At 43.1% G+C, this 11,840-nt stretch overlaps 1 protein-coding gene across 2 annotated transcripts in view; it reads left to right on the top strand.

Annotated features, from left to right (window-relative positions):
- MALT1 (MALT1 paracaspase) overlaps positions 1-7,529 on the top strand; it is a 66,438-nt gene extending 58,909 nt beyond the window's left edge. For both annotated transcript variants that reach the window (XM_019531739.1, XM_019531738.1), the window contains 4 exons: positions 929-1,078; positions 2,783-2,940; positions 3,138-3,263; positions 5,269-7,529. In XM_019531739.1, the coding sequence (XP_019387284.1) occupies positions 929-1,078; positions 2,783-2,940; positions 3,138-3,263; positions 5,269-5,733 (899 nt within the window). In that variant the 3' untranslated portion in view covers positions 5,734-7,529. The remainder of the gene's footprint in view (positions 1-928; positions 1,079-2,782; positions 2,941-3,137; positions 3,264-5,268) is intronic.
- The last annotated feature ends 4,311 nt before the right edge of the window (positions 7,530-11,840 follow it).

Genomic DNA, 11,840 nt, shown 5'->3' with positions numbered 1-11,840 from the left:
CTGGCTTGCATCCATAGATGCTTTTCGAGCAAATCCCAGGATGTCATTTTCCCCTTGTACTTCGGTGAGGCCGCAGCTGGAGTGCTGTACCCAGTTTTGGGCTCCACAATTCAAAAAGGATGTGGAGAAGCTTGAGAGAGTCCAGAGGAGAGCCACACGCATGATCAGAGGTCAAGAGAACAGACCATATGACAGACTGAGAGCCATGGGGCTCTTTAGCCTGGAAAGGCGCAGGCTCAGGGGTAATCTGGTGGCCCCCTATAAGTTTATCAGGGGTGACCACCAGCATCTGGGGGAACGTTTGTTCACCAGAGCGCCCCAAGGGAGGTCGAATGGTTATAAACTACTACAAGATCGTTTCAGGCTGGACATAAGGAAGAATTTCTTTACTGTCTGAGCCCCCAAGGTCTGGAACAGCCTGCCAGCGGAGGTGGTTCAAGCAACTACATTGAACACCTTCAGGAGTAAACTGGATACTTATCTTGCTGGGATCCTATGACTCCTGCTGACTTCCTGCTATTCGGGTGCAGGGCTGGACTCAATGATCTTCCGAGGTCCCTTCCAGCCCTAATGTCTATGGAATCTATGCTTCAGTGGCACTACTAGCATGCTTAATGTTGGTCACCCGCTACAGTACCATGTAGAACCAGGTCCTTGAGACAAATGGAAAATATTTTTAATTAAATGTGGGATCAGGCTGAAAAATAGCTAAGAAAATGTTCTCACAGGACATCTTTTGTGCTGTGCATTGGCCTGGAGTGAATTTGAGTAATCAAGCACTACGCACCTTCTGAAAATGCAGGTTTATCATGGAAATGCTGACACAATCATAACCATAGTAACCTGATGTCGTTGCAGTGATGTAACTGCTTTAATTAGAATTTCATCAGCTTTGATTCCTAGAAAACTATTTACATCTTCTCTTTAGATATGGGCAAGTGTCACCTTACCAAAGGCAAGCAGGCTTTGGAGATTCGCAGCAGTTTATCCGAGAAGAGAGCGTTAACTGATCCCATTCAGCAAACGGTGTCTTCTGCAGAGTCCCTGGCACGCAACCTCCAGTGGGCCAAAGCACATGGTACAGTAAAGAGTGTTTTCTAGCTCTCTCCATCCGGATGGAATTTCAGTATTTCTTCTTGCTTGAAACTGGTTAAACAGTTTGATTAAAAATACTTGGGGACATGCCAGTTTGCTAGCTGCGCTCAGTGCTCTTCCCTTCTTCACAGGTTGTGATTAACTGAATAGAAATGGGCCTGCAGTTCACAGTTCAGATCTACCTCTAAATTGTCACAAGTGTTCAGGTCTTGGAAGTTTTTGCTTGTATTTACCTCAGATAAGATGGTAAAGAAATGTGTGAGATTCTGGCTTTTTCTCCTGTATGGTAACTTCATGAGCATACCAGACACAATAGCTGACTCTCTTTTTTTAATGAAACAGCATTCACTTATTTCTTTCTAATAGGATAAGGCAATGGCTGGCAACCTTTACAAGCCATGGGCCAGAACAACCCAGCACCAGTCTGATCCAGGCCAGGTGGCTTCCATGGCATATTAATGGGGGGCGGGGGCAGGCAGCTGGGATCTGTGTCTGCTCCACTACCACTTCTCCCAGCTTCCCAGCTGTGGTGTGAGTGCAGCTTTCAGCCAGTAGGGAGCTGCACCAGGGCCAGAGAAAGCTGTGCTGCATCTGGGAGGCAGAGGGTGGGAGAGGGAAGGGGGAGAGAGGGGAAGGGAGTGGGGGAGGGAAGGGTAAGTAGCAGCAGTGTGGACAAAGCTTCCAGCTGCATGGCCCCAACACAGCCCCCCACCAGCTGGAAGCTGCACTCATGCTGCAGCCAGGGGAAGGCTAGGGGATGGGGGGAAGAAGCAGCAGCAGCAAGGGTGCCTGGTCCTGATGCAATTCCTTGCTGCTTAGCCACAGCATGGGCATGGTATGGATGCTGGCATAGGAAAAGCCCTTAGGCTCTCTGCACTGGATCCATTGGCTCTATAGGCTGCCCAAAGGCCATATGTTGCTGGCCTCTGGGTTAGAGAGTAGTTGTGACACTTGTGAGCAGATGACTAGAAAAGAAACAGAAGCGTTTCAAACTACTGCCTACTTTTTTTTGCTATCACAAAGGCTTATTAGGTGCCTGGTCCATATAAGTATAAGTATTGAGCACCTAACTTGTATGTTTGTCTTCATGCGTTTCCCTCCTGTATTTCAGTAGTTTAAGAATTTAATCCCAAGAATCTCAGTTTCATGCAGTGACTAAAAAAATTGACATGTGGCCTGATCATAGACTCAGGGTTTTTAGGTTCATAGTCACTATGCAGACTCCTATAGTCATAGTTTTCCTATTATTGTAGGCCTCCTTCATTCATAGGAAAACAACTGTCAAAGATTTGCATCTGGCCTGGGGGCAGCTTTGTACTGATACCTGTTGATTGGTATCAACAGAACTAAGGCAGCGCAATTTTTGTGTGTAGACAAAGACTTAAGCTAATTGGCTGGCTCAAGCCATTGGAGGGTTGAAGGAAAAAAGTTGTTCCAGTTGCCATAGATGTTGTTACTCTAGTAATGCTCAGTTTGGAATGAAGGCAAGGATGGTTGACAAGGGCTCCCACTGTGTCTGCTACAGCACCAGCAAGTAAGGCCAAAGTAGAATATAAACGTTAACTGCTAATAATAAGCATGGAAGAAGATGCTGTGAGTTTAGGGTGAGGACTTGCTAAACTTTCCTGAAGGTTGGTTAGAGTGAGCTTTTCTTTTTAATGAATTTATCCAAAATATGTATTTGCAGAACTTCCAGAAAGCATGTACCTTGAATTTAAATGTGGCGTTCAAATTCAGCTGGGGTTTGCAGCAGAATTTTCCAATGTCATGATAATCTACACAAGGATAGTAAAGAAACCCCCTGAAATAATTGTTTGCAAAGCCTACGTTACAGACTTCCCACTTGTAAGTGTTTCCTGCCTATTTCAATGATTTGTCTGTATGCAACTTAGCCATCTGGCTGCTGCTGCTAATGCATATAAAAATTGCATCCAGTGATCATATTGGTGAATCCCTGCTCCTTTACATCCTCTTACCCTTCCTCCTCCAGCCTAACATAATATTATGCTCACAGTTTGATTCTCACTTGTTTATTTCCACAGGACTTGGATGTGGATCCCAAAGAGGCAAATAAGGGAACGCCTGAAGAAACTGGCAGCTATTTAGTATCCAAAGACCTGCCTAAACACTGCCTTTATACTAGACTAAGTTCACTGCAGAAACTAAAGGTTTCGATAATTTTCTTATTTCTCACACATTTACACCATTTGCTTCACAACCACAAAGAGATCAACTTACATTATGCATAAACCATAAGTGCTGTGGCTACTTGGAAGACGATTGCATTAACATGTATTCCAGCTGCTTAAAGAACAAAAATAGCTAAGAGCACCTTTTGGTGATTTGGTTCTGAGGCTGAAAACTGAAAATGTGGTCAAGACAGAGCTGATGGTCATGAAGTCATAATGTCATTACACAAGTCATTGTTCATCACAACTCTAGGGAATGTTCTTTGCAGATTGAGGCTTGTATTTTTTTGGAGAAGTTGGCAGCATCTGTACATATCAGTGGATGTGTTGTCATGTTTTCTGGTTTACTAACAGTATTGCCTTAAGCAGAGCTGTATGTTATGAAGTCACTGGCAGGAAGTGAAAATATTAGAAATCATTTCCTAGTCGGCTTGCACCCTGGAGTCTCTAGATTTCTCAGGTGCTCTCGCATTGTGAAATGACAGTGCAGAATCATTGCCATTTCACAATGTGGTTGGTTCTGGGGCTGGTTTTGTTCAATATCTTAATCAGTGACCTGGAATATAGGATGGAGTACACCCCCAGCAAGATTGCAGATGACACCAAGCTGGGAGCAGTAGTAGATATGCTGAAGGGTAGGGCTAGGATTCAGAGACCTCAGCAAATTGTAGGATTGGACCAAAAGAAATCTCATGAGGTTCAATAAGGAGAAGTGCAAAGCCCTGCTCTTATGATGAAACAATCCCATGTACTGCTGCAGGCGGGGGGCTGACTGGCTGGGCAGCAGCTCTGCAGAAAAAGACCTGGGGGTTACATTGGACAATAAGCTGAATATGAGCCAACAGCATGCCCTTGTTGCACAGAAGGCTAATGGCATCCTGGGCTGCATTAGTAGGAGAATTACAAGCAGATTGAAGGAAGTAATTATTCCCCTCTATCTGGCACTGGTGAGGCCACATCTGGAGTAGTGTCCGGTTTTGGGCCCCCCACTACAGAAATTATGTGGACAAATTGGTTAGGCAGCTAACGAACATGATATATGAGGAGAGGCTGAGGAATTGGGAATATGAGGAACTAGGCTTATTTAGTCTGCAGAAGAGAAGACCAAGAGGGGATTTAATCGCAACCCTTGACTCCCTGAAGGATGTTTCCAAAGAGGATGGAGCTGGGCTGTTCTCAGATGACAGAACAAGGAGCAATGGTCTCAAGCTGCAGTAAGGGAAGTTTAGGTTAGATATTAGGAAAAACTTTCTTACCATGAAGGTAGTGAAGCACTGGAACAAGTTATCCAGAGAGGTTGTGGATTCTCCATCCTTGGAGGTTTTTAAAACGCAACTAGACAAAGCCTTGGGTGGGATGATCTAGTTGGGGCTGGTCCTGCTTTGAGCAGGAGGTAGAACTAAATAACCTCCTGAGGTCCTGTCCAACCCTAATTTTCTATGATCAGAAGAAAACCTTGGACCTTCTGTGCTATATGTGATCTGTCGTATCTTTCTTCCAGGGCTCGGTGCCACAAGAGAACTCAGATGCTTCCAGAATTTTCAAATGTCGCAGTGGGAGCGTGGGTGGGGGAGTGCTCAGCTTAAGAATGCCTTCTTACACTACTACCCACAGGTGTATAAATCCAGTTCTCTGAGCTAGTTGGGCATATCTATTTAGCGCCTGGTTTAAATTGCAGTTTTGACTTTTTTATGAAAATCACAAAATTAAGTGATTTTCACAAAAAATGTGATTTGCAACAAAATACAACAATATGGCTGCTTGCTAGGGAGTTTTGGTGAATGTGCCCTGAATCTTAGATGCGTGCAGGATATGGTCCTGTGTGGGTAGTGTTCATTTAACAGCAGTGGTCAACAATGGTGCTGGTTATAGATCTCCTCTTACACCACCTAAAAATGTTTTAGTTTTCACATCATATGAATACTTGTGGTCTTATATGACCATTTCTTTTGGGGAGAAATAACCTTATTTTCCCTATTCACAGGAACACTTGATCTTCACAGTTTGTCTGCACTACGAGTATCCAGGAATAGAAGAGACAATGGATGAAAGGAAGGAGGTTAATGTTGGAAAACCTCTCATTGCTAAATTAGGCATTCATCATGGATTCAAGAAAAATAGCTGCCTGCAGACATGTTGCAAGGCAAATGATCCTTTCCATAACCAAGCAACCAGCACAGTTGCACCTGAATTCTACCTCTCTCCCAGTCGCCATCATCCAAATTCCTACCCAGCTGTTTACCAGGCAAACCCTGCTCATCTGGACAGTGCTACTCACTTGGAGGCATGTGCTTGCAATGTATCTTTGAATATGCAAAAGCCGAGAAAAGAAATGAGGAATTACTTATCCCACTTAACAAATGGTAACGTGCCGGTAGAGACAACTGATGACACGGTCGAACTGGGATTCCATTTCTCCAACAGCCTTGGGTTTGCTCAGCAGCACTAGCTAAGGTTTTGGTAGAACATACAGCAGCAGTATTCCTGGCTTGGGAGTGCCAGTACTACTTGTATATGCCTTTGCATAGGTGGTACAAGAGATTGAAAGTTGGGTGTGGTTTATTTTATTCTCTCCCAGAAAACATTTAAGATCCAGAGAGTCAAGTCTGAAACATAAATTCCCTTGTTCATTTCTGAATATTTCATCAGCATGAAAGCCCGGTGTGGATGAATCCTGGGAAGCTGAGGGGGAGGACCCATAGGCACTAACTGGTAGGCCTACTGCGACTGGCCAAAACTTGCTAGTGAGCAAAAGAACAGAGCAGCAAGTGTGCTGTGGTTGGAGGATGCTGCATGCTTCTGATACCAAAGGTTCTCTTTTGAATGCTGCAGGCCTGGCTTTCCCTAGCTGTTCAATCCAATCTACAAGGATTGTCCTTTTTAATAAAACTAAGCTCTGTATGTATACTTTATAAAATTAAAATGGTCTGTTAGTCACAAAGTGATAGTGGATGTTTCCGTCCTGCAGCATCAGGTGAGTTTGACATTCCAATTTCCTCCTTATCTGAAAAATGGGATATTTAATTTCATAAAGTAAATACGAGCAGGGCGTATAGGTATGCATCATCTTGTAGGACCTAGGATCTTTGGAGTAATTGATACCTAACATAAATGAGCTGAGGGAGAAGGATGTTTCCATGGCAATGCAAGAACAGTAAATGACTTTGTATTCTTGTTCTAAAAATTCACAAGGAAGTCTGCATTTCAGTATCCTTTCTCATCTACGTAAATCCAGTCAATGTGAATGCGTGAGGCTCCCACGCACTTGGGTGCCGCTAATAAGTAGATGTTACCTCAAGTGCACATGTTCTTTTCTGTTGAATCAGCCTGCCGTGTTGGCAAGATACATGCCCAGTGCCTGGTAGAAATTAGCAGAGGGTTGAAGAGCAGTCAGCCTAGGAGAGGTAGAAGGCATGCTGGTAGGGGGAAAGGAATCACTAATTATTAAGAGCAATGGGCCACAAAGTCTGTGAGACGTTATGAAGCCGGAAGATCCTGCTGGTGCCTCACAACACACCATAAGAATGGTGAGAAACTCTTCTTTCCCCTTTGGGTCTGATCTTTTGAAGCTTTCCTGAAGTGTTAAATTTGTGTTGCTAAACTGTAGAGACAATCTTCTGTCCAGAAGGAGCACTAGAGTTGAGTTTTCAAAATGATCATCACCCTCCTTTATTGCTTTGAAGATGAGATGGGGCAAAATCTTAGGGCCTATTTTGTCCTGAATGTGACAGCACCACAATGGCCCCTATTGAATCTCACACCTCAACCAGCCCAGTAAATTATACAAGTTGGATGATGGCTGCTTGAGGAACTTTGAGCTAACATGTATGGAGGATTCTCCTTGACACCAGGGTCCTGCTTTGGGATGCAAATGTGTTCTTGGTTAAAAAACTTCCCTCCTAGATTCCCCCCAGGCCAGACTGAGTTCATTTTGTACCCTTAACTGTGAAATTGCCTGACCCCCAAAACAAGTAGATTAACTCAAGCTGCACTTGGCAATTACAGTTGCTATTTCTAGCGATGCTCTTTGGAACATCTTAGGTTAGCTCCTGGTACAAAAATGAGCTATGCATCTATCTATCTCCATTCACTTTGTTGGCATGCATGTGGTAATGTTCCAGGAGAAGACCACCTGGAGAAGGCTCATCTATGCAAGATCTGGGCCCTCAGTTTCATATGTGCTGCTGCAATGAAAACTGCTGTGACCCTCTCTTTGGAGGATGTGTGGCTGGAAACAGAGCTAGGCAAAATATTTAGACAAATGGTTTATTTCCTGAAAAATGCAAGTTGGGCTCAGCTGATCTGTTTTGCAGATTCTGTATAAATTCAATGAATAGTTTTGATCTGGAAAAATGGGGGAAAGAAAACTTTGAAAAATTGAAACCATTTTGTTTGCATTTTTTTAATGAAATATTTCAAATTTCAAATTTATTTTTGTTCCAGGCCAACATTTTCTTCTGAAATTGAGCTATAAAATTATTATTTTTTATTTTTATTTTGGGGTGGAGGTTGGTTTGTTTTGTTTCTGCTATTAAAATGGAAACATCAGTTGTTCACATAGCTGTTGCTAGAAATTTGCGTTAGCGCAACTGGAAATATTTGTTGATGGTTTTAAGGTAGTCTCGATGCTTTGGAAGTGGAAGTATAACAATACATCTTACAGTTTAACATTGTACAAGTTACATATGAACCTTTTCTCTCCCCAGGGACAACTATCAGGTTGAATAGCTGTGCGCCTAGTTTTTTGCCACAGAGGGCATATGTACAACTAAGCAATTAATTTTCTTGTGCTAAAATTATTTTCATTAAAGACCTTTTACATTAGATGGCAAGGCAAGGAAAAGTGAAGGCTGGATAATTGGTCTCTACTCCCATGTTTCTCACTGGTCTGTGGGAGATGCTATAAATGAAAGCTGTTTCTGTTTTTAAAATGCTGCATGGATTATGTATATACCTATAATGCTGGAGGCTGCAAAGGAGAGAAGAACAGTGTGGGGGGGGGAAAAACCCTGGTCATTCCCAGTTCACGCTCCCTTTCAGCAATCACTCTGCTGCTGTGACAGGATGCTGGGCAAGATGGGCCTATGGCCTGACCCAGTAAATGGCAGTTCTTATGATTAAGTATATTGAAGAAGAATGTAAAAGGGATGAGTTATAGGGTCCTATAATTCTAAAGCCTTATAATGAAACATTTTCTGGCAAGAGGTTTCACATTTTCTAATATCTTAGCCAAAATATTGGGTGGACTTTTGTTTGTGGTCTTTCTGTGTAGTGATGGTAAAAGGAATGCTTATAATCCCACTTGAATGTGGTTAATAAGCATTATTAAGTGGAGATAATTCATGGAAATGTGTTTATCTACTTGTGCTCAAAGTTGGACATTCCACAGTGGCAGAGATGCAAGTGTTATTTATTTACTGAGTGAAAATCAAGATTAACATATTTGAAAATGAGGCTGAGTTTTCAATCTGCTTCTCTGGAGTTTTCAATCTGCTTCTCTAATAGTGAAATATTTATTGATATGATTGAATGTATCTGTATATTTGTGTGTGTGTAAACAGATAAATATGGTTTATAAAATAATGTGTAGCTTGAGGTGTAGTTCAAGGCAGTAATATTTACCTTAACATTTGCCATATTTTGTTTTAAAATAATCTATTTTCTACTGTTGCAATAAAAAAATCTAATTAATAAATAGATAGATAAAGTAGCTCTGTCCCTTTTCTTTCACTTGAAGTTCCAGTTAAAGGAAAAGTACATTATGGAAATGACAAAAGAAATAGGTTGCTAACTAAACTTAGAAATACTAGCTAGGCAGTCTATTGGGTACCACTGAAATACAGAGAAAGGTCTCTTCTCCATGTCGTAGCTCAGTGTGTAGCTTGGGACCATAATTGGAAAGCTAGCATGGACTTTCAGGTGTCTTTGTTTCTCAGATACCCAGTTTATAGACAATTTGGTCCTGACCATCGGAAGCCCTGTCTCCCTTTGGCTTCAGCTACAGTTGTGATCAGTACCTCTGAAAATCAGCCCACCATGGGTTTGTCAGGTTAAGCACTCAAGATTTGAGAGTACTTCTTCATGTTTGGGCTTTTACTGTCCCAGCCGTCTGCAGAGGGTTCGGGATTGAAAGTGTGGTCGGTGGTAGAAAGGTAAGAAAGGTTTGTTGACTTAACAAACACGCAACTACATGTAAATAACAAAACCAGGACAGATGATAATAATTTGTGTCGGGAACTTATCAGCCATCTCCTCTGATGCCTGACGTACAACAAGTTTCTCTTTCCACGAAGCTCAGTGAAGTCAGGCGTGCCCGATCAGTGCTGTCCGAGGGGTACCGGGAAGAACCCTGGTATTCAGTCCCTTGGGATCCTTGAGATCCATGGGCCCACTGAATCCAGGCCAGCAGCTATCTTAAATTAGGAGCTTTTTTACAGAGCTGCATCTTCCTTCTAAATGATTTTCAGATGTGCTGGCCAACTTACAATTTCTGAGCTAGGCTGATAACTTACAGCCATCCAGATTCTCCCATTATAATTATTCTTAGGACTGACCAATAGCAGTACAAGCCTTGCATTCTTCTGATGAGGTTAATTTTAACTATGCCACAGGGCCTACCATTACTTCTATAAGGCTTTGCTAAATTTACTAGGCCTTACTTCATACAAGGCCTTTCTATATCTTTGACTTTAATTAGGCTCTTAGCAACAACATATAGCTTAATATCTGAACAAATGACAAAAAAAACACTTGGTCTAATCTTCATAGAGCCTTCAGCAAGTACCTTTGTTACACAAGCATAATTTTCAGCTGTCACATTTACCTGCTTTGTACCTGGATTTTCCTCTCACTGAAATGAGTTGCATTTTTTTGACTGAGCATGTCCAAGGTTATTTCATTAATTCATAAGTATTTGAAATATTCAGATAAAATGTGTAAGAGAATCTCAAAATGTTATGTTTTCTTTAATTACCATAATGCTTAGGAAATTGGTCAAAGGATGGCATGGTATTCCCTGATGGTATGTGTACCCATTTGTAGAGCATGCTAACTAATGGAATGGGAAGGGTTTCCAGAAGCAAGGCGGGCAGGGCAGTCTCTTAAAGGAAGCTGGAACTGACTGTGGACAAGTAGCCACAGGTAGAAGTTGTGAAAAGGAAGACCATTCACCATGGAAGGAATGGCTCCAGGGGTAAGGAGGTGGAACTGTATTGAACGTGCACCAAAGCAATGACTTGGCATCCATTTTGGGGGTGGTGCACTTGGAACAAGTACTGCACTTTCCTGATTCCCCATTTAACATGGTGGGGAAGGCCCTGGTCTTAGAATTGAGTATGAGGGTAGTGGGGTGAGGAAAGCAGGCAGCTACCAGGGTTGGAGCCATAACTGCAGCTGCTGCCTGCTTCCCCCCTCCCCCCCACCTCTGTATCCCACCATTGCCTTGCAACCTCTTCCCCCTCCTTATCCCCACCATGCAGCCTCTTCTCTTGCACCTGCCCCTTGTCTTTCCCCCCGTACTGTTGCTCCATGCCAGCAAAGCTCTGTGTCCATTCTAACCTCGGGAACTGAGCACAACCCCAACCTGGCCTCATAACAGTGGCACACAGCCCGCAAGCTGCTACGGGGGCTGGGCTGGGGCCGTGCTTCGTGCCCCTGGGTAGGATAAGGATAGAGCCTGCCAGAGCAGAGTAAGAGTAAGGCAGGGAAGGAGGGAGAAGAGACTGTGGGGGTGGAGGGAGCAGAGGCTGGGAGGACAAGCAGGAGGGGGAGCCAGAGGCAGAGAGGGGGAAAGGGAGCCCAAGGCTGCAGGGAGTAGGGAACAGGCAGGGGGTAGGCACAAGCTTACAGGCAAGCTACTTGACCTCCTCATAACACCTGTCACCCCACTGCCTGCTCCCTGCAGCAGCGGAGGAAATGAATTAAAGATGACCCTCCAGTAATTAAATTTCATACATGGAAACAACACATTTATAGATTTTCCATGTTTAGGATCTAATCATTAATTCATCTTAAATTCAGGGTCATCTTAGATTTGGGTAAATGTGGTATATTGTGTTTCACTGCAGTACTCCCTGGTGTAGTCCAAAGGCAGTGTAGACGGGCACCCACAGTTTATGGTCTTAATGCAACTTGTCGAAGTCTAGAGGAACCTTCCATTAGACTTCGGTGGACATTACTGTGACCCTAAATGACCACCACTAGGCAATTTACTGTTGTTGGAACACCCCCATTGATCCTATCACACTCAGCCTTGATTAAAAGGCAGAGGACTCACAGAAAGGCCCTACGATGTCAACTCCTTCCCTGACCAAAGGAAACAGACTCTTCTTCCATTAGGATATGTTATGAAGGGCACAAATCATCTGAAATAGGGCCAGAGGAAAGGCTTTTAAATACTTGCTTAAGTTAAGGCTATAATTACATCCTGTTGACTTCACTGGGATTAAAACATACACTACAAACTAACTACAGGTTCTCCTAACTTAACATCATCCTGGTTAACATAATTTCATTATTACATCGCTGATCTATTAGAGAACATACTCATTTAAAGCC

Source organism: Crocodylus porosus, unplaced genomic scaffold (assembly GCF_001723895.1).
Source record: "Crocodylus porosus isolate Cpor-Errol unplaced genomic scaffold, CroPor_comp1, whole genome shotgun sequence".
Classification (NCBI taxonomy): domain Eukaryota; kingdom Metazoa; phylum Chordata; order Crocodylia; family Crocodylidae; genus Crocodylus; species Crocodylus porosus.
Note: the sequence above shows the minus strand (reverse complement) of the source record. Positions and strands in the feature narration are given on the sequence as shown.